The sequence below is a fragment of the Bos indicus x Bos taurus genome, chromosome 27 (genome assembly GCF_003369695.1).
Source record: "Bos indicus x Bos taurus breed Angus x Brahman F1 hybrid chromosome 27, Bos_hybrid_MaternalHap_v2.0, whole genome shotgun sequence".
Taxonomy (NCBI): Eukaryota; Metazoa; Chordata; class Mammalia; order Artiodactyla; family Bovidae; genus Bos; species Bos indicus x Bos taurus.
The window spans coordinates 19,950,386-19,971,307 of record NC_040102.1 but is presented as its reverse complement, the minus strand read 5'-3'; the positions used below and the strand labels follow the sequence as shown (position 1 = coordinate 19,971,307).

The window sequence follows — 20,922 nt, the reverse complement described above, 5'->3', positions numbered from 1 at the left end:
TCTGTCACTGACTTGTAGCTCACCAGGCGAAAATGTGAAATGTTAAGAATGCCCTCGGCAGTTTCTGTAACAGCCACTCAACTTTCCCTCTTAAGTGGAAAGATGGCCACAGACAGCACATAAATGATGAATGTGGATACAATCCAATAACCTTTATTTATGGACGCTAAACTTTGAATTTCATATAATTTTCACACATCAAGAAATATTCTTTTTTTCCCCAACCGTTAAAAACTATAAAATCCATTCTCATGTCACTGGCCAGACAAAAACAGGCAGCAGGCTGGTTTTGGTTGATGGGCCGTAATTTGCTGACTCTTGCTCTAGTAGATTTAACAGAATATGGTGAGTCCAGAATTAATGCCTTAGGAACACTAAAAAATGATCAAGCAAATATCTTTGATCCAAAAGCTATATTTAGTGAGGATTATATAGCTCTTCTTTTAGAAGTTATAAAATATATTAATTCTTGAAACCAAAATGGATACAAACTACACGGCTATTCAAAAGGCAATCTTTGTAATTATTTTTTTTAAGGAAGTGAAGATCAAAAGAAAAAGAAACCAATTAGATACCTGCTGTATTGACTTTAAAAGGAAGCCACAGTAAGTTAGATCAAATGCATTTACTTTTGTCTTTCAGAATAAATGCATCCCTGCAAAGGGGAGTCGGAAGTCAGGTCTTAACATTTGGTAGAGGTATGCATAAAAAAAACAAGTGAACACTGTTGTCGTGAAGAAGGCTCAGGTTGATTTTTTTCAATTAAGACATTAAAAATCATGTAGTAAATGAAATTACTGAGTTCTGTTCAGTTGCCGATATTTAAAAACAAAAACCCACAATATCCCAAATATTTCTAAAACAAAATTACCAGTCACCAACATATATAAGAAAACATTTCTGAAGCCTTTATTTACAAAAGCTTTAAAAACAAATAATCCCTCTGTTTCGCAAATGTTTAAAAAGGACCACCCAGTTACAGCATTGAAGTATCATGAATAAACAACATACAAGGGAAACAAACGAATGTGGCTAACATTTGGAGATTTGCTAATATTACCGAGTGAAGTGCAGATGACACACATCATAACTTGTAGTCCGTCATTTCAGGGCAGTTAATTATTACCAAAATGCCTTCCTACGCATGCTCTGGTCTGGTCACATATTCCACATGGCTAAATATTTCACAGTCTCTTTTGTCAATATATATAAAATAGATTGCAAAGATATACACAAAAAAATAAACAAGCATTACACTCCTCAGGTAGTTTTATTAGCTATACTGTATATAGCTAATAAATATATAATTTTATATTATGTTGTTTTGCACCAAATTTCTCCATTATTTATCTTTGTAGCAACTATGAAAGCTCAAATTTTTTGTAATTTAATTTGGTACAAAATATACCTAAAGACTTGGCAATCTTTGAATTTGAATGAAACTGATTTGTGGAATCAACAAATCAAGAGCATTGTAAATATGGCTCTAAAATTTTTTAAAATAAGGGTAAACAGAGATGGAATAAAAAGAAGCAGATAAGGGAAGTGTGCTATCATAAAATAACTGCAGCTTCAACATCTTGGGTACCAGTTTCCCGGCAGACATTAAATGTCCAATCACAAAGGATTTTTCCTGAAGGGTGTAAAGCTGGTTTGAAAAACACTTCAGTCACAGAGCAGCCTACACACATGCCAATTAGAAACGGACAGACACTAGATGTGCTTGGAAGATTAACTACTATGCACAGAAACAGCAGTTACTAAGCTCCTCAGTAGTTTTTTGTCTTTTCTTTTTTGTAGTCCTGCTGATTCAACCATTTGCACAGTGCATGTGCTATATTCCATGGGTCAAAAACAAGTAAATATGGTAAAAGTTGGCAGATGGTCATTTTTCCAGCACAGAGCAAGGAAAACCAAAACTGCTGATAAAACAGAGGATTTGAGACAGAATCACTCTCTAAAGTGCAAAATTGATGGTCCACAATCTCAAATAGCTAAAACTCCTGCAGAATGGAAGGGAGACATGAAACAGGGAAATAAATTACAGTCAGTGCTAGTTAATTTAGGAACGGGAAAAAACAAACCAAGCTCAAGTAGCTGAAGTTTATCAAAGTATTCAATACCATGTAGCTTTCCCCACTCACACACGCCTACTAACAAGTGTATTTAAGGCCGGATTGAACCTGAATACTTTTCTATTTATTAAGATCTGAGATAGGAATGGTAGATACTTAGTGCTGAAAGGCAGAAAAATAAGCTATGAAGAAAAAAAAAAAGTAATGTCTACTGTTCAAGGGATTCAACCAGAGATAAAACCTATATACAAGCATGTGTGTATCTCAAATAAAATAAAAATAAGAGAACTATTTCATGTCATGACTGCTTGCTGGCTTCCTCTTCATATGCATTCCCTGTGCCATTCTGTACATAGGATGAACCAGAACCAAGGCCATACAAATGACCACAATATTTGGCATCATCAATATGATCTTCAAAGAACATCTAAAAAGGAATTTTGGAAGGAAAAAAAAAAAAAGATAATTTTAACCAAAAGGTATGACTGGTAATTTATTATTTCATCAATGTAAGTACTGACTATTCCTTAACTATGACAGCTCTTATCTATGGTGCTCCTCTGAAGCCACACATTTAAATTAAACATATAAGACTGATGTTCTTAAGAAGTACAGAGTTCAAAAGAAATCAAAGAAAAAGACTACCAAAAACTATATAAACACAATGCCTTTCCTATTAACACTCAGACCATTTTATGAGAATTTGTAAAATGGAAAAATGGCAGGCATTTTTAGTCCATTAATTTAATAATACTTAATCATGAGAATGAATAAAAATAGCCAATAATGGGTTGGGGAAGGGGCTAAGGTTTATAAGTAGCCTTAAGTCTATGTGAAAGGCCAAGACTTTTGGCTAAAAACAAACCCCAAACATGTCTGGACAGCAAAATCTGAACATTCACATTAGGTTATTATCCTTAATAAAGCCAAGAAAAATAAAGATAACAAATTAATAGCAGAGAATCCACTGTTAACCAAACCATCAAGGCGTATTTTTAAACGCAAAGCTGAGAACGCAAAAGGTTGTCTTGTAATTCTCTAATGGAGCACTATGAAGACGTACAAAATATTTACTCGTCAGGAACACAGTCCACATCACTTCTGAATCAATACCACTTGGCAAAATAGCTATATGCTTCCTATTACACGTATTATTAATATATTTCTACTAAAAGTTCTAAATTCCCAGAATTATCCTCAGTCATTTCTTTAATGTCTAAGAGGATATCCTCTAATGAATTCTACAGTATTTTGCAAAAAGGAAAACGTTTTTGTAAGCAAAAATGTCCACTGTTTTCTTTTCACATAACTGGCTTTCTTTTCTTTCCATTTATCTATTAAGTACACCTATGCCCATCACTTAACCTAAGAGTAGACTTGGATTCATTAAATTTCACTTTTCTGTAACTGACTTCTTTATACTTGAAGAACTTCTCTCTGCCTTTTGCCTCTTAAGGAATGTCTGCCCAACATGATTTTTGACTTACCTACTATTTCAGATTTATTTAACCTCTTTAGAATTCAAAACCTTTTTATAAGAATCTACTAAACAGCCTGAGTCCTACTCTGTAAATCCTCAAAGTACTGAAGTACGGCAACAGTTTAATACCTAAGAAAAGACAGTGCCAGGGAAAACTTAATTATATGGATTCCTTGAGAAGGAAATGGCAACCCACTCCAGTATTCTTGCCTGGAGAATCCCATGGGTGGAGGAGCCTGGTGGGCTACAGTCCATGGGGTCGCAAAGAGTCGGACACGACTGAGCGACTTCCCTTGACTTGACAGAAGCAATGCTAATGTGATTAACAGGAAGTACTCTGGAGTTCCCCTATTAATGTATATAACCTTGGATAAACGCTACTGGCCTCTAGCCTCGGCTTCCTCATCTAAGAAATAACATGGTTGGACCTACATAATTTCTAAGGTAGTTTAAGTTTCGTATTCTACTAAGAACTTATTTTCTTCTTTTCCTTCTGAACTGCATTTCAAGATGACTCATTTTTGATTACTTTCATTCAAGTGTGGTGGATATGACTTATATGGCAACTGTAATTATATCTTCACTTAGTATGTACTTATTGCCCCTGAAACTTTTGCCATTATATTTTAATGTTCTCAACCTAACAACCAACTGAGAAAAAGGCACTGATGTCTTCATACTTCTCTCATTTTGAAGAAGGCCATTCCTGTGAGCAGTGAGTCAGATCCTGCCTGATGCTGCGGTCCTATCCGTTCCAGCTCTAACTGTTCAGCAACTTCCTGTAAACCACCCTACAAGAAAGAAAAATTGCTTGTCAAAAGAAAAACATTGCAACATCTGGATTCAAAAATTACATAACATAGACAATGATCAAAACAGCAATGAGTTTCAATAAAGATGGACCTTATGAAGATCAGCAGAAAATAAGAGAATGTGAATCACTGATGCATTTGTTGAATGTGGGAGATGTTTATAATTCAATAGAAAATGAGATCTTAATTGGGGAAATTTATCTTCATCATACCCTTTAAGGGATGTGATGGCAAGTAATTTCCCTCAAGATATGGGGGCACCAGATCATATACAAGGTAACACAGGCTAATGTTTACTGAGTACACTCACAGGCCATCTCTCCATCCATCAATTCTTATAAAATGGACTGTAGGCAGGTACTTTATAAATTTTCTTAAGCTTCATATAAAAAGTTTCATCTAAATATCTCTAAACAGCTCATTTAAATAATGTGCACAAAACAAAGCTGTTATGACTAATCAATCTTTGACTACAGTTTTTGTTAGATAAAAAGAAAAAGAGTATGTTTATAAGAATATAACCCTTTAGAAGGGTCTGCTAAACACCCACCTGTGTAAATACTGCTAGGATTAGAAAGGAAAGATAATGAGATTGAAAGAAAGGAAGGGAAAGAATAGAGAAGGAAAGAGGGAAGGAGAATAAAGAGGGGAAAATGGGAGAAGAGAAAGCAAAGAAACAAACATCAGGACCAACGACAAAACTCACACAAAGAAATTTCTCTCTAAACTGCTAAGGCCTCTACCAGCAAACTAGTCCTTTTCTACATCACAGCTTGAAACAGTGCTTTGCACAGCAGTTGCTTCAGGGCTAAAAACAGCACAAGGATTAGGTATCATTAGCAGCTGCTCAGGAGAGCAACAGAGTAGTCATTCAGTATGGTTGACTATACGTCAGAAAGTACCTTTGTCATCAACCTAAATTTTAACACTTCCAGTTACTCAGGGCATATTCAGAATGTCTAATATGCTCAGAAAATTTTCAACAGCATACACATAATGAATAATAATTTGGTGCTCTGTTCGCTGAAACTGTCACTATTCAGACATGTCAAATTTAAAAAGAATATTTCCACAGCCAGATAAAAATATTTAGGCCTTGATTCTCAGCATGCAATACTTTCAGGGGATATCCTGTCTAGAGACATGAGGACAGCCTACTGTAAGTTCACCTGAGTCACAGTAGAAGTCTATTCAAATTGCACAGAACTCTGCTTTTCTTTGGTGCTACAAACATGAAGTAGTATTTCTTAAAAACTTCCCAGATTGTATGCTATATCCTGTAATGAGGTAAGGGAACTTCAGCCCAAAGACTTCTTCTCAGGATTTTCAGTTCATCTGTCAAAAGCAAAGCTTCCTTAAGTCAATTCCTAAATTATTTCTTCCTACATAAAACTCTTTAAGGTTTCACCATCTCCTAAAAGTATGACTCCTTGCACTTCTAAAAAGCCAAGGAGGAGAAAACTTGATCAGCCTTGATGTAGGTTCTATGAAGCAACAACTTTATGTAAATGTTTTTCTTGAGTTACACCTTAAGCACTAACACATTGTAAAAACAAAAACCACTATGTTCTTTAGGAGTCTGTACCCCTAGCAGTGAATTCACTCTAAAATTAAGAGCACTTTTCCTGATAAAGACACTTTCTTTTTGAAAGAATTAATGCTTAGAAGTAACAAATCATTACACACATGGTAATAAGCATCAGAATGTAAGCTGCTGTTTAGATAGGATCTACCCAATTACCAGCACTTACTACTAACAAGATGATGTCCATGGGTTGGTAGTGAGGAGGGAAAAAAAAAGAAAAAAAATCCCTTTATAGGAACATGACCCCATGACTAGACCTGAGAATATAACCTCCAAGATAAGCTGAAGGGGAAACTCTTTTTGCTACATGACTGACTCTAGCTGTACACTGATGGTCCCGAGACTTCCTCCTACATGTGTTGATCATGTGTTGGGAGACAGGGAGAACTTGCATTTCTGTGTCAGACTCAGATTCTGTGCTAGTTCATATTCAACGTGGCAAAAGAATGATAAGAATATGATCTTTGGTTTGAATCTTGCTAAAGCTTATTCTGCAAATATATAATGAAGCTTTGAATAAGGATTTCTTATAAACTATTTTTATGCAAAAAAGGAATCAGATGACAATGTATAATCAGATAATGTGCATTTAATATAAAACTTAAAAATAAGGTTTAAATCAACATCTAACCTAGCATCTTTTAAGTCAGTTACCCACTCTGAATAGCGTGTTGATTACAAATAAAACCATTTAAAGACTTACTTTGAGATTTTTGCAGCTCTTCATGAGGTACTTCACATCATAAATGACAGGAAAAAACAATCGAAGGATCTCAAAGAAGTCAAGTTCTTCTTCAGGCAAGTTAGAGTTGGTCAGGATTTTGATTAAGTAGCCAAAGTCATAACCACTATGAAAGGGTTAAAGAATACAGAAGAGGGACCATAAAAACCACTGTGAAAAAAACATTTTTTTTCAATACAACTTTTAAGTGAGTCACACCGTAAACGGGAGAGGAAAAAAGAAATGAACCAGAAAAAAATGCACAAAAGAAGAGAGAAAATAAATACATTTACAGTTATAATGAGGAAATGCCATCATTCACAGACAGTGATAAGTATCATCAATCAGGAATATTAATATACAAATCTCTACAACTATCCTAGGGCTGTAGTCACTGAACTACTATTTAGCAGATCCTTCAATAGAGAACTCTCTAAAATCAAACTGTCCACAGCAGATGTCTCAAAAAATAAAGATGAAAGGAGACTTGGCAAAAATGTCAAAGATAGCAAAAAACTGGCAATCAGAAGACAAAAATAATGCCTATCTTCCCATCATTTATATAATACAATCATACATTTCAAAAACCCAAACAGTAAATTCCCTACCAAAGTATTTTCACTTAAGTAATTTTATAAAGAAATACTCTCTTCCCTCAAAATTTTGTTCCTGTCTCAATCCCTCAGAGATACTAGTGGGAATGTTGTACATGAGAGAAGTGAAGCTAGTGAAGCTGAGAACTACTATCTAGAGAACAAACAGCCAGTTCCCACATTCTCAAATCAAGATCCTGTCCCTACTGTCTGGCTTTTTCACAGCTTTATCCCTCCCTGCACTCCATCCCACAGTCACACCCCTTCTCTTCCCTATCAATCTTTCCTTAAGACCTCGCACATGATGCCTTCCCCCAAGAGCCCCGCTCCCACAGATTTCACAGACAAGTTGTTTTCTGCACCACCATTTAAAGCACATGCACTGTTTTCTCCACTTCTTTAAAGGGCAGGTGTCACATCTTGAATTTTTTTTCCCTTATGACACATAGTTGGGACTTAAATATTTGATGAGAAAGGCTATTTAACATACCTTTTAAAGTGAGAGTACATATAAAATTTCTATTCAGTGTTTAGAGTTTTACTTCTTACTTTAAAAAGAGGGTAAAAAAAGCTTTAACATTGGAAACCGTAAGGAATATCAAGATATAAACAATAAAATCAGAGATTGTAGCCTATTTTGTAACTTAATTCCTAGAATCTTATCAAACTGCTTGACTTACGGTAGATAATAACTTTTTTTGATGAATAAATTTTTCATTCTAAGGCTTAGCAATGTTAACTCTATTTATTAAATAAATAAACCTATGTAATAACACAGATGCCAAATGGCACTGCTGGACTTAAACCAAGGTCTGTTTTTTCAGCCTACACTCTTTCCACTATGCAGTGCTATCTCCCTTAGACTGAAATGGACCCCACATCATTAAATGAACCTTTAAGGAGACCAATATTAGCCTGCTGAGCTATATGGCAGCCAATTCTCTGCTGAACTAAGCCCGAAATGCTGACACCATGACCCAAGTCAAGTGTGATGCAGCTAGAAAATGGTGTAACACAAATACCATTTGCAATGTAATCTTTTACCTATGAAATGATAACCATTTGACCCCTTCACAGAGGACTACTCCTGATGTCATAAGAAGTTCTGCAAAGTACTGGGTCTCAATTCCTTCCTCCTCATGTTTTTTAAACTGGATACCAGATGTTGTGAGCAGCTCTATAGAGTCTTGGGCATACATGTCCTCCCTGGCAGGAGAAAAAGAAAGACAACATTCAAAAGTGCCGTATTTCAAACTGTTTCTCCCACTGACATCTACAACTACAGTGCCAGAAATATCGAGAGAGAATGGGCCTGAGTCCATTTGTTCCAACATTTCATATATATGGAAGGTAAATGTGACTGAAATACAAAGGTCAACCTAATTTTAGAAGAATGTTCATACAGCAAATTATCATGTGAAACAGTCCAATGGTGAGACTTTAATCTTTACTATCCATCTCATTAGCCTTTCACAAATTAAGTAAATTTAACTGGGTTCAAAACAAAAAACACAGGGTCCTCTACTCACCGTAGCTACCACCACAGAGTAACAGACATGTTCTTATCCGGACTTTCAGTCTCAGCAGCCATTTTAATGCTGCCAAACAGAGCCGCAGCCACAGGGGTGAAGCCTGTGTCTGTCTCCCAGGCTCTCAGCAGAGAGAAGGGAAAGAGATTGAAGGGAAAACTCCTGCTGTGCCTGCGTTAAACCACACTCTCTTAAAGAAGGAGGAGTTGCTTCCTCTCACTACCAATGAGCCTCTCAAACAGTTCCAATCAGCAGGAAGCTGTTTAAAATGAACGACTCTGCTAGAGCAGCATTACTTTCTCCTTCTAACAGCTTTACTCCTAGAAGATTACTTTTCAAAATCAAGACAGGAAATCTAAACATAAGCCAATCTTTCAAGATTTTACTTAAGCCAAAAAGAAAACCATCTTTAATATCTATAAGCACAAGCACGCAGGTATCCAAAATACTATATTAAATCAAAAAAGTGATCAAAATGAAGGTATGTTTCCAAGAATGGAAAGTATTTCATGCAGTGCCCCTGGATGTTTCTATTTACTTTGAAAATTGTGAGAATACTGATTTCTACCACTTAGCAAAAGAAAGTTCTATAAAAGTTTTAATAAAACTAAGGCAAAAGGAATATTGCCTTTGAAAAGTAATAAAACTAGCAAATGAAGTATTTAAAAATAGGAATTGCAACAATTAATCTTAAGTCAAAATTCCCTGGAAAATTATGCCAAAAAACTCTTTCGAAAGGATATCTGAATAAACCCAATTCAAGTTTTTTCAATTACACAACAGATATTACTGTCCTTGTTATACAAAAACATGTACTTTAAACAAGTAGAATCTCACTCATCATGCCCAGATGCTCACTAAGAGACATTCTCTAGCAACTATAACCAACCAAAGGCATAAGAGACTCCTTCTCCAGGCTCACATTTTCTGGGCCATATGCTCACTTTACTTTTATGATCTCTCTCTTAATCATAATTTAAGCTTGAAGAGGGCAATGATTTTTGTCTGTTTTGTTCAATGGTATATTACCAGGGAGTACTGCACTATTTAAATCAGTATTTCCCAAATGCCCAATGATAATAATCACTCACATTAACTTGTCAACAATATGGATTCACAAGTGCCACACCTGGACATACTGGATCACCATCTCCAGGAGAGAGACCTGGATGAGTACTCTGGTGTTTTATGATCAAATATCATATTCTACTTTAATTTTCATGTATGTATCAAGTCTAAATTCACTTTAGAGCAAATTCCCAAACACTGATCAGTACCTAACAGTTCTAATTCTTGGATTTCAGCAATAGAAAGCAGGCAGAAGAGTTATAATGACCATGACCAACTTTCCTCAACATTATGTCCCTGGGACCTAGCACCACTGCTGACACATTCATTCTAGGAACTCAATAAAAGTCAATTTTCATCTTTCTTCAAAATATCCAAGATTCATGGTGTTCTTTCTTCACATTAGGTAGAACTGGTTTTACAACTGACCCTTTCTATTTAAATAATATTTTTCACTACATCCTTAAAGGTCTCTCAAGATATTAACATTAGGATGAATGGCAGCAATCAACTACAGCATGAGTTTTTCTGTATGAGAAAAAATGTACGAGAAGAAAAATGTCTTTCAAAAAACGCAGTAACAAAGCAGTTGTTATAAGAACAAAGATGTTTCTAGAAAGGAAAAATGTCTATTTTACCAAAACTGAGACCCTGATAGGTCACCTCCTACTCACATACTGAGATCATAGCACTACCTTAGTACAGAACAATGTTCTGATGATCAGCTTGGGAAAAAAGTAACACAGAGCAAATGAAATGGTAGAGAACCGATTTTAAAAAGGGTTACCTTTCGGGAAAAAGATAAAAGGGAATTTTCAGAATTAAAGGACTTATACAAGGTTATTATCAGTTTAAATAGAGATAAGTACCTTTCACCCTTGACAAAGTTGTGGAGAGTATATTATTAAATCCAAAAGAGTGAAAACAGAGTCAGGCTAAACATAATGCAATTAGAAGCCATACTATTACACCATTGACAACACTATCCTCTAAGCTCATCAGCCCTGCTTGTCTTTAGATCTTATATATGCTAAGGATCACACTACAGAGAACAGAGGTCCTTAAACGGCACTACCATCAACTGGGGCTTCTCTAGTGGCTCAGATGATAAAGAATTCACTTGAAATGTAGGAAACCTGGGTTTGATCCCTGGATCAGGAAGACACCCCTGGAGAAGCAAATGGCTACCCACTCCAGTATTCTTGCCTAGAGACTCTCACAGATAGAGGAGCCTGGTGGGCTACAGTCCGTGGGGTCACAATGAGTTGAACAAGACTGAAGGGACTGACCACCACCACCACTACCACCATTAATTGTCCTACAGCTTCATTTACTATTTTGCAAATTGGATATAAGATCATATGAAACAAGCAGAGACTGTCAAACAGAAGGATACTGCAGTATAGTAACATACTCAAAATGTATTCAGCATTTCCCCATCTAACAGTTTGTAAACAATCTGTCCTCACCCCAAAACACTGGAAACTTCCCTAAGCTATCAAGACTACTCTTAGCAATTATACAGAAGTACTGTAAGTAAAGAAACTGGGTTGTGACCCAGGACTTGAGTTAGAATTCAGATTCCAAATTGTTTCCTAAAAGAAACACCAGGCTCAAGGATACTAATACTTCTCCCATATGTAACCTGTAAGTGGTTCTGTGGGCTGGGCTGACCCAATAACTGATTTGAAAGGAAAATGCACCCAAGTTTCTAGGAATGATCTTATTATCACCTCTGATGAGCCTTCTATTCACACAATGGACTATGACCATAATAAGAATCTCTTCATGAGAAGGATAACTTTTACAACAAAGACATATATATTTCAAATTGCACACAAAGTTTGAAAGCAAAATTAATGTTGTAAAGTTATCTTTTTTCTATCAAAAAATATTTTCAAAACCCAGTTTTCCAAATTTCAAAATAGTGGCAGTTATGCTTTTAAAATAACAGCTCTAAAACTCAAAGTATCTGAATTTAAGTCTTCTTTATCCTGATTTTTTTTTTGTCCCATAATAAAAAGAAGAAACATAAAGTTTTGAAATTTTAGGTTTTAAATATTTCCAGGGTAGCAATACCAAATTTCATTTGTTGTACCTGATGGAAATCAATGTCTAAAATTAAACTAAAAAAAAACAAGTTTGGGTTAAATTTATTTCCTACTTACGTCAAATTAAATTTAAAGTTAAACTGCCAAGTTGAAGTTCCTGGTGGGTATTCTCCTTGCTCATTCATAAATGTCAGTCCTAGCTGAATTATCTTCAACAAGTCTACATTACACCGCAACAGTTGGTACTGATAGTCAGCATTGCTCCTGAATTCTCCAATGGGTCTTGCAACCACGCCTGGAAACTCGGTGTCCTGTAAAATAGTTTTAAGGGTCATTACTTACTAAACGGTCGAAACCACAATCCAAAAATTCCTAGAATAATTAATTTTGAGTACACATTGTTGGGGTGATATTCTACACAATTCATGTTCAATTACAATGTACCTTTTAACTAGAAGAGTATTACTTTTTAAAACGATAAAACCACAAACTTAATGACTTCATCTTACTTTAAATATCATATCAGTAAAAATTACCATGTATAATGTACACATAATAAATGCAACTAAGTACTCTATTCCCGAGGAAGGAAGAAAAAGAAAATTACAAATTCATGTTTTTCAACAAGTATGTGAAACTATGCTAGCAGTACTGTAATATTAAAACCAATGAAGACGGTTAAAAAGACTAGAAAATGTACCATACTTTTTATTTTTTATTTTTTTTTTATTTATTTATTTTTTTTTGTACCATACTTTTTAATTGCTTTTCTGAAGTAAGCATTTAGATAAATACCAAAACCCTCCTACTTTCTTGGCCTAAAACAATACTCTCTACACTCCAGAGAAAGCACACGCTTAAAGACTGCATGCCACCACTCATTCCTGTAGAATGCTATCACATGTCTAAAGTCGTCACTGCTTTCATTTGAGAAATAAATGATCACTATGAATTTCTACTGGAAAAAATAACTTCATTCTAATTATGGATAAGAAAATACATCTATTAAATAGGACATTATCTGTGTACATTCAAATATTCATATTTTAACCAACCAACCTGCCCCTCCCAAAAGAAGCATATTTATTTATTTGTATTAAATGTGCTAAGAAAATAAACATGTCATTTTAGTAGTAAAATTCAAATTAAGAAACTAAGAACAAAACCTAAATTTCAATTCTTATGAAGGAGAGAAAGGGAAACTTTTCTAAATTCAGTCAAACTCAACAACCACTTTATTGGATGCTACGTATCATGCTAAGTGTTGGGGGGAGAAAGGATGATTAAGATACTAAGCTCTTTCTTCTCGAAGCTAATATCTAGAATACAGTAGAGAAGTCAAAACAGACAGTGCCCAAGAACCAAAAAAACTAGTTAATTGAATAGACAGGCTAGGCAGAGTGAACAGTATATGCAAAACTAGAAATGATTAACAACAACACAGTGTGTTCACGGAACTCCACTGGTAATTAAAAAACAAACAAAAAACTACAGATCAACAATGCTTCATTGGGAGATCTGAATTTTTTTGTTTGAGAAAGACATCTAGGAGCTCCATCTGGTATTAGTATCAGGCCTTAGTGTTGCTAGGAGCAGACCTGGCATTCACAGCTAGGTCCCAATGGGTCTTCTGCTGAATATAAACAATTAAACACCGTAATATCAGACAAGGCCAGTCTGTAATCATAACTGAACATATGCAAAAACACACACACTGTCCAAACCATAAACATGATCAAACCTCCTTCTATCTTAAATAATGAGTGACTGTTGCTTCTTTACAGCTTTAGCCTCACTCTAGTCTTCTCTCATTCTAGTTGAGACTCATTAAGATATCCTATCGTGGAATTACCCCAGCTTGAGCCCCACTTCTTCACTCCCTAAAACCACTGCCACACACCCCAATTCCTAGGTCTTTCCAACACTAGCTTATGCAAATAACCCCATGGTACTAAGAATGCATTTTCCCTCAATGCAATGAGTAAGAAACCCAACTTGTCACATTACTGGTGTGTTCTTGGTGGTCTTCAGTTGGGAGGTCATTGACAAAATTATTTTCATTAAATACCTAGAAAAAAAATCAACCAGAAGGGTTGAATTCAAGATGTTTTAAAATCCTCTTTCATAAAAGGCATTTTAAAGATTTTGCTCATAGGCATACCATAGCAACGTAATTATATTTTCGGATAACTTGACGAATTTTCTTCATCTCTTCATCCAGGTTGCAAGCCCAAACTTCACAAATTCTTTGGCTATGATCTACAGTTGCTGCTGGCATAGTGAGGGCACAAGGAGTTTAGCTGCCAAGCATCAAAATGTTATACTTGATTGAAGATTTGTTCTGTAAATACTTTATCCTTTATTTATGTACCTGCAAAATAAGAATCAGTTATACCAGGAATCTGAATCACAGAATGAGGTGATAGAAACCTAAGAGATATTTATTTGAGGTCTTTGATTTATGAGAAAATCAAAGTTTAGGACGTGACTTGTCTAAAGTCAGTAGGAGGAAAAGGACAACACAGGTTTCCTGGTTCTAATGTTAGGTAAAAACTGTTTTCTGCATACACACTAATCATTTTTAAAAACTTTCCATTAATTAAAAATTTCTCTGAATTCAACTCACTCTCTGAATAAAACTTTTATAAAGACATCCCTTTTCAGGTAAACATGAAAAGTCACATACTGATACACGTGACAAGATCAGATGTTACTAGGGCAAAGGTACTTGCTTTTATTCCTAACTGAACATTCAAAGTCTGGTTTAACTACAAAATTTACCAGAATTTATTTAGGTCAGATGAGAGGGGCCAAAAGTAAATAATTTTTTTCTTTTAAAAAGTTCTTTCTGAGCAATAAATAGCCACAGAAACTGTTTCAATGTCTGTAACTGCTGATGGGAAAAAGAAGGGAAGCGACAGTCTCTGCATTTCAAACTCTTTCTAATTTCCTAAAAATCCGAGCATTTTCCCTGGTTACCAAACACACATATCACGTTTCTGGTTCTTACAAACACAGGTTTCATGGTAACAGTACAGACCAACATTTTGGTTCTGAAGCGGGGAAATTCCAGATCCTCTTTCGCTTTTCACACAAGTTTGAAAAAACCACAACAGACAAGTGTAAAAGGGAGCTGTGACCTCTTCTTATAACTCTATAGTCACAAATGTAACCTCGAGTGCTCTAAGAACAGAAACCAAAGATCGAAGGGCTACTCCCTTTATAACCCACTTCACTCGGTTACACACACACAGACACACACACACACACAAAATTTGGAAAGGCCCTGTCGTTGAACATTGCTTTCCTCCACCTCGCTCTCTACTACACTTCCAGAAGACCTGAAGAGGCACCAGAGGCCTTCTCGTTACTGGAGGTAGCCAACTCCGAACAGCGGGTTCCCAACGAAACGCGAGGACAGTACAGACAAATTCAAGTCACAGATAACTCTCTTCCCTGGCAAAGAGCCAGCGCGAAGGCTGCTGATAACCACTGACTGGAATCCGATTGAATCCCAAGCCCCGCCGCGAGAAGAACTGCGAGGAGCTGACGGTCTAGGCCACCGCCCTCCACTCCCAATTTCCGTCCCGCACCACTGAAGCCCCAGGTACAAAGCCTTCGCGTCATCACCCCGCGCCACCCCCTCGACAGACCCCCCAGCCCCAAGTACCTTCCCCCCCGCCACTCGCCGCCCGGCCCGTCCCTGCGCCCGCCGCGCTCCAGCTGGCGCCATCGCGCGCCCTCTCAGGTTCGTCGTTCCCGCCCCCTTCCTACTTCCCCAACCCGCCCCTCCCCCCCCCCCCCCAAGTCTGAGGTAGACGCGAGATCTACTTGTGTCGCTGAGCTCGCGCTCCTCCTCTTCCTCCTCGCCATAGAGACAGCACCCAGCGGCGGCAGCGGCGGTGGCGGTAGCGGCGGGGGCAGCGGCGGGTGCCCCATAGACACCGCTCGCCCGGCAAGGGGGAAAGGGGAGCCGAAGCTTCGCCGCACCGCGCTGCGCTGTCGCTTCTCGCGCGTCCGGGCGGGGGCGCCGGATGATGACGCCATCCGCAGAGGGGGCGGGGCACGCAGGTGACGGAGGCTGAAGCGGTGGAGAGTTAAAGCGGTCGGGCTGTCTGGCTGGTTGGGGCGTCAGGGCCGCGGACCGCCAGCCTCGAGCTGCGAGTTCCCTTCTCTTCAGCTGCTGCGCTGACAGTAGCATGCCCCCCCGGCCCCGAGGACCCCCCGCCGGGCCGGCTTAGAGAAGACGCGGCTGCCCAGCACTTGGGCCGGGCCGTCCCTGCCCGCTCCTCCTCTGTCGCTGGAGAACCGCCGGGCTGAGCCGCTGGGAGAAGCAGGCCAGAGCCTTCTGGGGCCTCGGCCCGGGGACCCGTGGAGGATGAGCTGGCTCTTCCCCCTGACCAAGAGCGCCTCCTCCTCCGCAGCTGGGTCCCCCGGTGGTCTCACCAGCCTCCAGCAGCAGAAGCAGCGCCTGATCGAGTCCCTCCGGAACTCACACTCCAGGTGACTGGCCGCTGCCTCTCCGACCGAAGGAAGAAAGTAGGGCGGGAGGGCGGGCTGGTGCTAACCACACTCGCAGCTCCTCAGGCCGACTCCCGCCAGCTGCCGCCCTTTTTTTTGGACATATCTCTCTTGGTCCTGGGTCTCACGCTTGCTCTCCCGTCCCTGACCCACATTCAGGATTTCTTCCGGGACGCCCTTTCCCCCGCTCCCGCCCCCACCACTGCTCAGCTCCCCTAATTCCGACTTCCCTCATCTCCCCGGACACACCGCTGCCGGCTGCAGTCTGTCTCCTGTCTTGTCTGCAGTGTGCCTTGCTTTGCCCGGCTTCCTCACCATTTCCTTTTACCCACCTGTTTGCCGCGTTGGCCGAATTGTTAAAATACTATACTTGGCTAAAAAGGAGATTACTCTTCGCAATTCAAGTTTCACGAATAGTGGACTATTTTTGGAGAAAAAACTTTGAACCCCAAAGGAAGGGGAAAACAAAGTTTTCATAAGTGAGTTCTCTTCTGGGAGTAACGTACTCAATCCTCTTAAGTCTCTAATAGATTTACCCTGTTCATTCTAACCCACCTCCCCGCAGCTGGTAACTATCAGTGGGTTCATTTCTCACTTTGAGATTCTTGTTCCTACACTCAGGAATTACCTTCAAGTCATTTTGATTGTTCTGCTGGCGTTGTTTTTGTTTCGTTTTGTTCATTTTCAGCGTGGTCAGGTTAGAAATATTTTGCAATTCAGATTATTTCAGCTGTTTTTATTGCAGGTATCTGTGACCTCTAGTGGTTTTAAAAAATTAGAACAGCCTCTTCATATGAATTATGCAACTATATTTACGTGTGTCAGCATGTATTTTAATGGAAAGATATCTGCATCTTAATAGACTATTCATATATTTGAAATACATCTCGAGATATTAAAATTGGTTAATTCTAGGAGCCATTTTATGTGTTATACTAATTTTTTTCTAAACAAGTTATAGTATGGAATAGTTTTAAATTTAGGTGTATTGTTAAAAGAAAAAAATCATTGCAAAATCGGTTGGCTTTAGTGAGGCCTGTTGCTGATTGAACTTCAGGTGTTCCTTGGTTCTTTTTCTTTTCTTTTTTTTTTCCTTTGGTTCTTTTTCTCAATTGTTCTGCTGTTCAGAACTTTAGAAAGGTGAGAATTTGTGGTATTAAACAGGAAAGAATAGCATGGTGTTTGATGTAATGGTAGCTTTCTTTTTGGAAAATTAAGTTCGTAGAGTTCTTAAAAGTCAATCTGACTCTGGTTTTCTCTACTGACCTGTAAGAGTCACTTTTACAAAATATGTTTATAAATTAAGGATACTCCTTTTTAATAAACATAACAAAAGTTCTCACTTTGGAAGGCCGTTTGTTTACAATTGCCAAAATACTTTCTAGAACCATACCTTTGGAATTAATTGCTTTTAAGCCTTTAGGATATTCTGTTAGATATTCTCACAGATGGCAAATTTTATTCTTTGAGGTTGGAGTTGAATTTTCAAATACTCCAAAGTCCCTTGCTGCTGAGGCTGGTAAATAAGGAAAGTGATGTGAAATGTATTGTGTATTTTTCTATGTGTGTCTCCCAAACAAAGTTAGAGTTGAAGGCAGGAATTGCTAATCTAAGGAATTCTGTAATTAGCTTAAGAGGATCAGTAAATACCCTGAGTCAAAAGCAGAAAGGATCTATTTTGTTTGTAATTTTTTTTTGAGCCAGAAATTATGGATATATAATTAGACATGTGACATTATCTACAGTATTTTGTGATATTTTATGAACAGCTACCTTTAATTGCTTTGATTCTTATAATTTCTTTTATAAAAAATACTTGAAGTTTTTATTGAAATAGTTCACATTTATAAACTATACTTGGATAATTCTGGTGACAATGAAGTAGGTCATGTACATGGCAGTTTTTAAAGAATGGTATGGTCCCAGAAAAAAATTTCACCTATTCTTGTTAAGTTTGCCCTTTTAAGTTATGACATACATTTTAAAACTAGCAGGTAAAAATGAAACATCTGTGCAGTATCTGACAGTATGTTGCTTGAGTAACCAAATTCAATACTACAACTTAAAGATTTTTGTACAAAAAGACACTGCAATTGGTTATTCTGAAAATGCACTCTGTAAAAGTTGAAAGACTGTTTAAAATGGTATTTTAATGAATACTGCAGAACTTCTTCAATTATGAATATTAATGTATTGTTGCACTCCACCCCTCTGCCTCATGTTTCATACTCTGTCCCTTCTCCATTTACAGGATCAGCAGCTCTTTTTCTGCCCTCAGTGTCTCACTTTTTTTCTTCTCAGTAACCTTTCCCCACCCTATTCTCTCATCTACCTTCCAACTTCTATTTTCTTTTAACTACTTATAATTCAAAAAAATCCCGTATCAGGAAAGAGTCTCTTTAATTCCCTTCCCCTAATTTAAACTTCTTTTTTAGTTACTTCAAGAAATTCTCTTTAAGTCTTAATGGTGAGGCAGGGCAAATGAAACACTGTCATAATGATGACCAAAAAATTGTTATATGGTAGCATGTTTCTGTCTGCTCTGAAAATGGAAACTGAAAGTTATGTAGATTACTAGGCTGAAGTAATATATGCCACTTTCTAAGTAACAGTCATCATAATATTCAACTTACCACTATATTTCCTGACTTTTTGGGGCAAGAGTAGAACTAATTCTGTTGTTTCTTGTACTTCCTAAAGAAGCTTTAAGTCACACTTGATTTCCCATTTAACTCCATACTTCTGATTTCTTGGAAGAATATTACCTTTTTGGGTTCCTGGTCTGCAGGCCCACTTCTTTAATGGAGGCCAAGCCCCTTCAGTCTCTATGGGTAAATAGTGATTGTTTACTCCAGTGATGATGGGCTTATTCCCACTGCTAGTTATTGTCAGAAACTTAACCTAATCTTGGTCAGCGGAGTTGGAGAAGAAGTCTTTTGGGGAGCTACATGAAACATTTTTCTTAGTAATAGAGATGTCTAAAAGGAAATGCCTCTTTCTGTTTTGGGGTATTGTGTTACATGGGATGCCTGGAACTGCTTGGATCATGAAGGAAGGAAGGCTGACTACTGGATGTGGTAGAGTAGAAAGATGGAAAGTCTGTGATGATATTGTGATACTGAGTTAACCAGGCCTGGAACCTTTCTGCCTCTAGACTCCTGTCTGTATGAGATTATACATATACATTTGTATTATACATACAAATCACACGTTCGAACTGATTTTTCTATTACTTGTAGCTGAAACTATCCCCATTGATACACACCAATCCCAGTATTTAAAGATTCTTTAGAATTGAAGCTGTTAGGTATCTCCCTGCACTGTACCTGACAGCCAGAAAATACCAGAATCTGATGGTAAATCAACAGTTACCATCCTAACTATCCTGGTTTTTCCTCTCTCATTAGCTTCTTTATTACTTTACTTCCTTAGCTCTGAAACAATAGCCTGAAGCTGTGCTGTGAATGGTATTGTCTGTAATTAACTGCAAAGATTCAAAGTTATACAAATAGTGTCTTTGTTACCTTTTACTTCGGGATATCAGCTCTCTCAAATAAAGGACTTCTCATTTTAATAATCTGTTATGTGGTAATTCTGGTGCTATTTTATATTCAAAAAGAAAATCTAATTTGGGAGTTATTATATTTATCGGAATTGCTTTCTTCTTTTTCACTTTGATATGGGATGCTAGACAAAATGAATTTGAAGAAAATAAATGCAAACAAGCAAAAATTAATGACATCACATCATAATACATTAATGACTTAGGTGAACTCTAAGCTTTAGTTCCCATCTGTAAAATCAGGAATTGGGATTTTTATCCTGTAGAATTGTTGATATTTAAGTAATATGTATAAACATTTATTAGAGTTTCTGACACACAGTAAGCAGGTAACAGATTGTATTCCTTCTTTCCACTGCATGGTATCAATGTGCCTGCAACCTTTGCCTCATAGCCTACTTGGATCTAGCCAGCTTGTTAATGAATCGCTCACAGATCTCCATTTGTCTCTGGCAGGGCTACTTCTGACTTTCCATTCAGAAAGCAAGTCCATTCCAGAGAGTTTTTCTTCATAAATGAAGTGTAAAATTTAATTTTGAAAGGTTTCAGACAATACATGTAGAGAGACTAGAATATTATCTGACACACACTAAAATGTATCTATAAATGCCAGCTATTTTATATTTGTATCTTGAAGATTTTTAAGATACAATTAAGATATAATTGTATCTTAAATACAATAGACTATCTACATAGTCTATACACATCATTTTGAAATTTTCTTTTGCACCAGTCCTTGGATATTCTTTCTGATTACCCAAATCTTTAAAAAGTCTGTGACTTCTTTGGAGAGTCTGCTGCTGTATAGTTTTGTACCCTATAGCTATTTAGTTTAACCCCTGCTCTTAGGTATAAGGCTGTCTCCTGTAAACTCATGTGTTTCTGAGTAAGCCCAGATTCCAAATCTTTCTTTCTTGTAGTTTTT

The 20,922-nt window shown here is 37.4% G+C and overlaps 2 protein-coding genes across 3 annotated transcripts in view; one reads left to right on the top strand and one right to left on the bottom strand.

Annotated features, from left to right (window-relative positions):
- Positions 1-885: 885 nt before the first annotated feature.
- On the bottom strand, positions 886-15,943 carry CNOT7 (CCR4-NOT transcription complex subunit 7). Of its 2 annotated transcripts, none has more exons than XM_027530133.1 (7): positions 15,746-15,943; positions 14,076-14,285; positions 12,032-12,225; positions 8,311-8,472; positions 6,656-6,800; positions 4,236-4,346; positions 886-2,502 (listed from the first exon to the last, which is right to left on the bottom strand). In XM_027530133.1, exons 2-7 carry the CDS (start codon positions 14,190-14,192, stop codon positions 2,374-2,376), a joined length of 858 nt encoding a protein of 285 aa, XP_027385934.1. In that variant the 5' UTR covers positions 14,193-14,285; positions 15,746-15,943; the 3' UTR covers positions 886-2,373. The 2 variants fall into 2 exon arrangements, with proteins under 2 accessions (XP_027385934.1, XP_027385935.1); XM_027530134.1 differs by lacking the exon at positions 15,746-15,943 and adding an exon at positions 15,585-15,674.
- Positions 15,944-15,979: 36 nt separating this feature from the next.
- VPS37A (VPS37A, ESCRT-I subunit) overlaps positions 15,980-20,922 on the top strand; it is a 34,510-nt gene continuing 29,567 nt past the window's right edge. The window contains exon 1 of the mRNA XM_027530131.1: positions 15,980-16,417. Within this exon, the coding sequence (XP_027385932.1) occupies positions 16,293-16,417 (125 nt within the window). The 5' untranslated portion in view covers positions 15,980-16,292. The remainder of the gene's footprint in view (positions 16,418-20,922) is intronic.

Excerpts from the sequence above, each read along its gene's own strand:
- CNOT7 (XM_027530133.1), bottom strand. The coding sequence starts at position 14,192 with ATGCCAGCAGCAACTGTAGATCATAGCCAAAGAATTTGTGAAGTTTGG. Across the intron at positions 8,473-12,031 it reads AACTTTAAATTTAATTTGAC|GGAGGACATGTATGCCCAAG; the intron begins GTAAGTAGGAAA and ends TTCTCCTGCCAG. Across the intron at positions 4,347-6,655 it reads AGAGCTGCAAAAATCTCAAA|GGTGGTTTACAGGAAGTTGC; the intron begins GTAAGTCTTTAA and ends TCTTTCTTGTAG.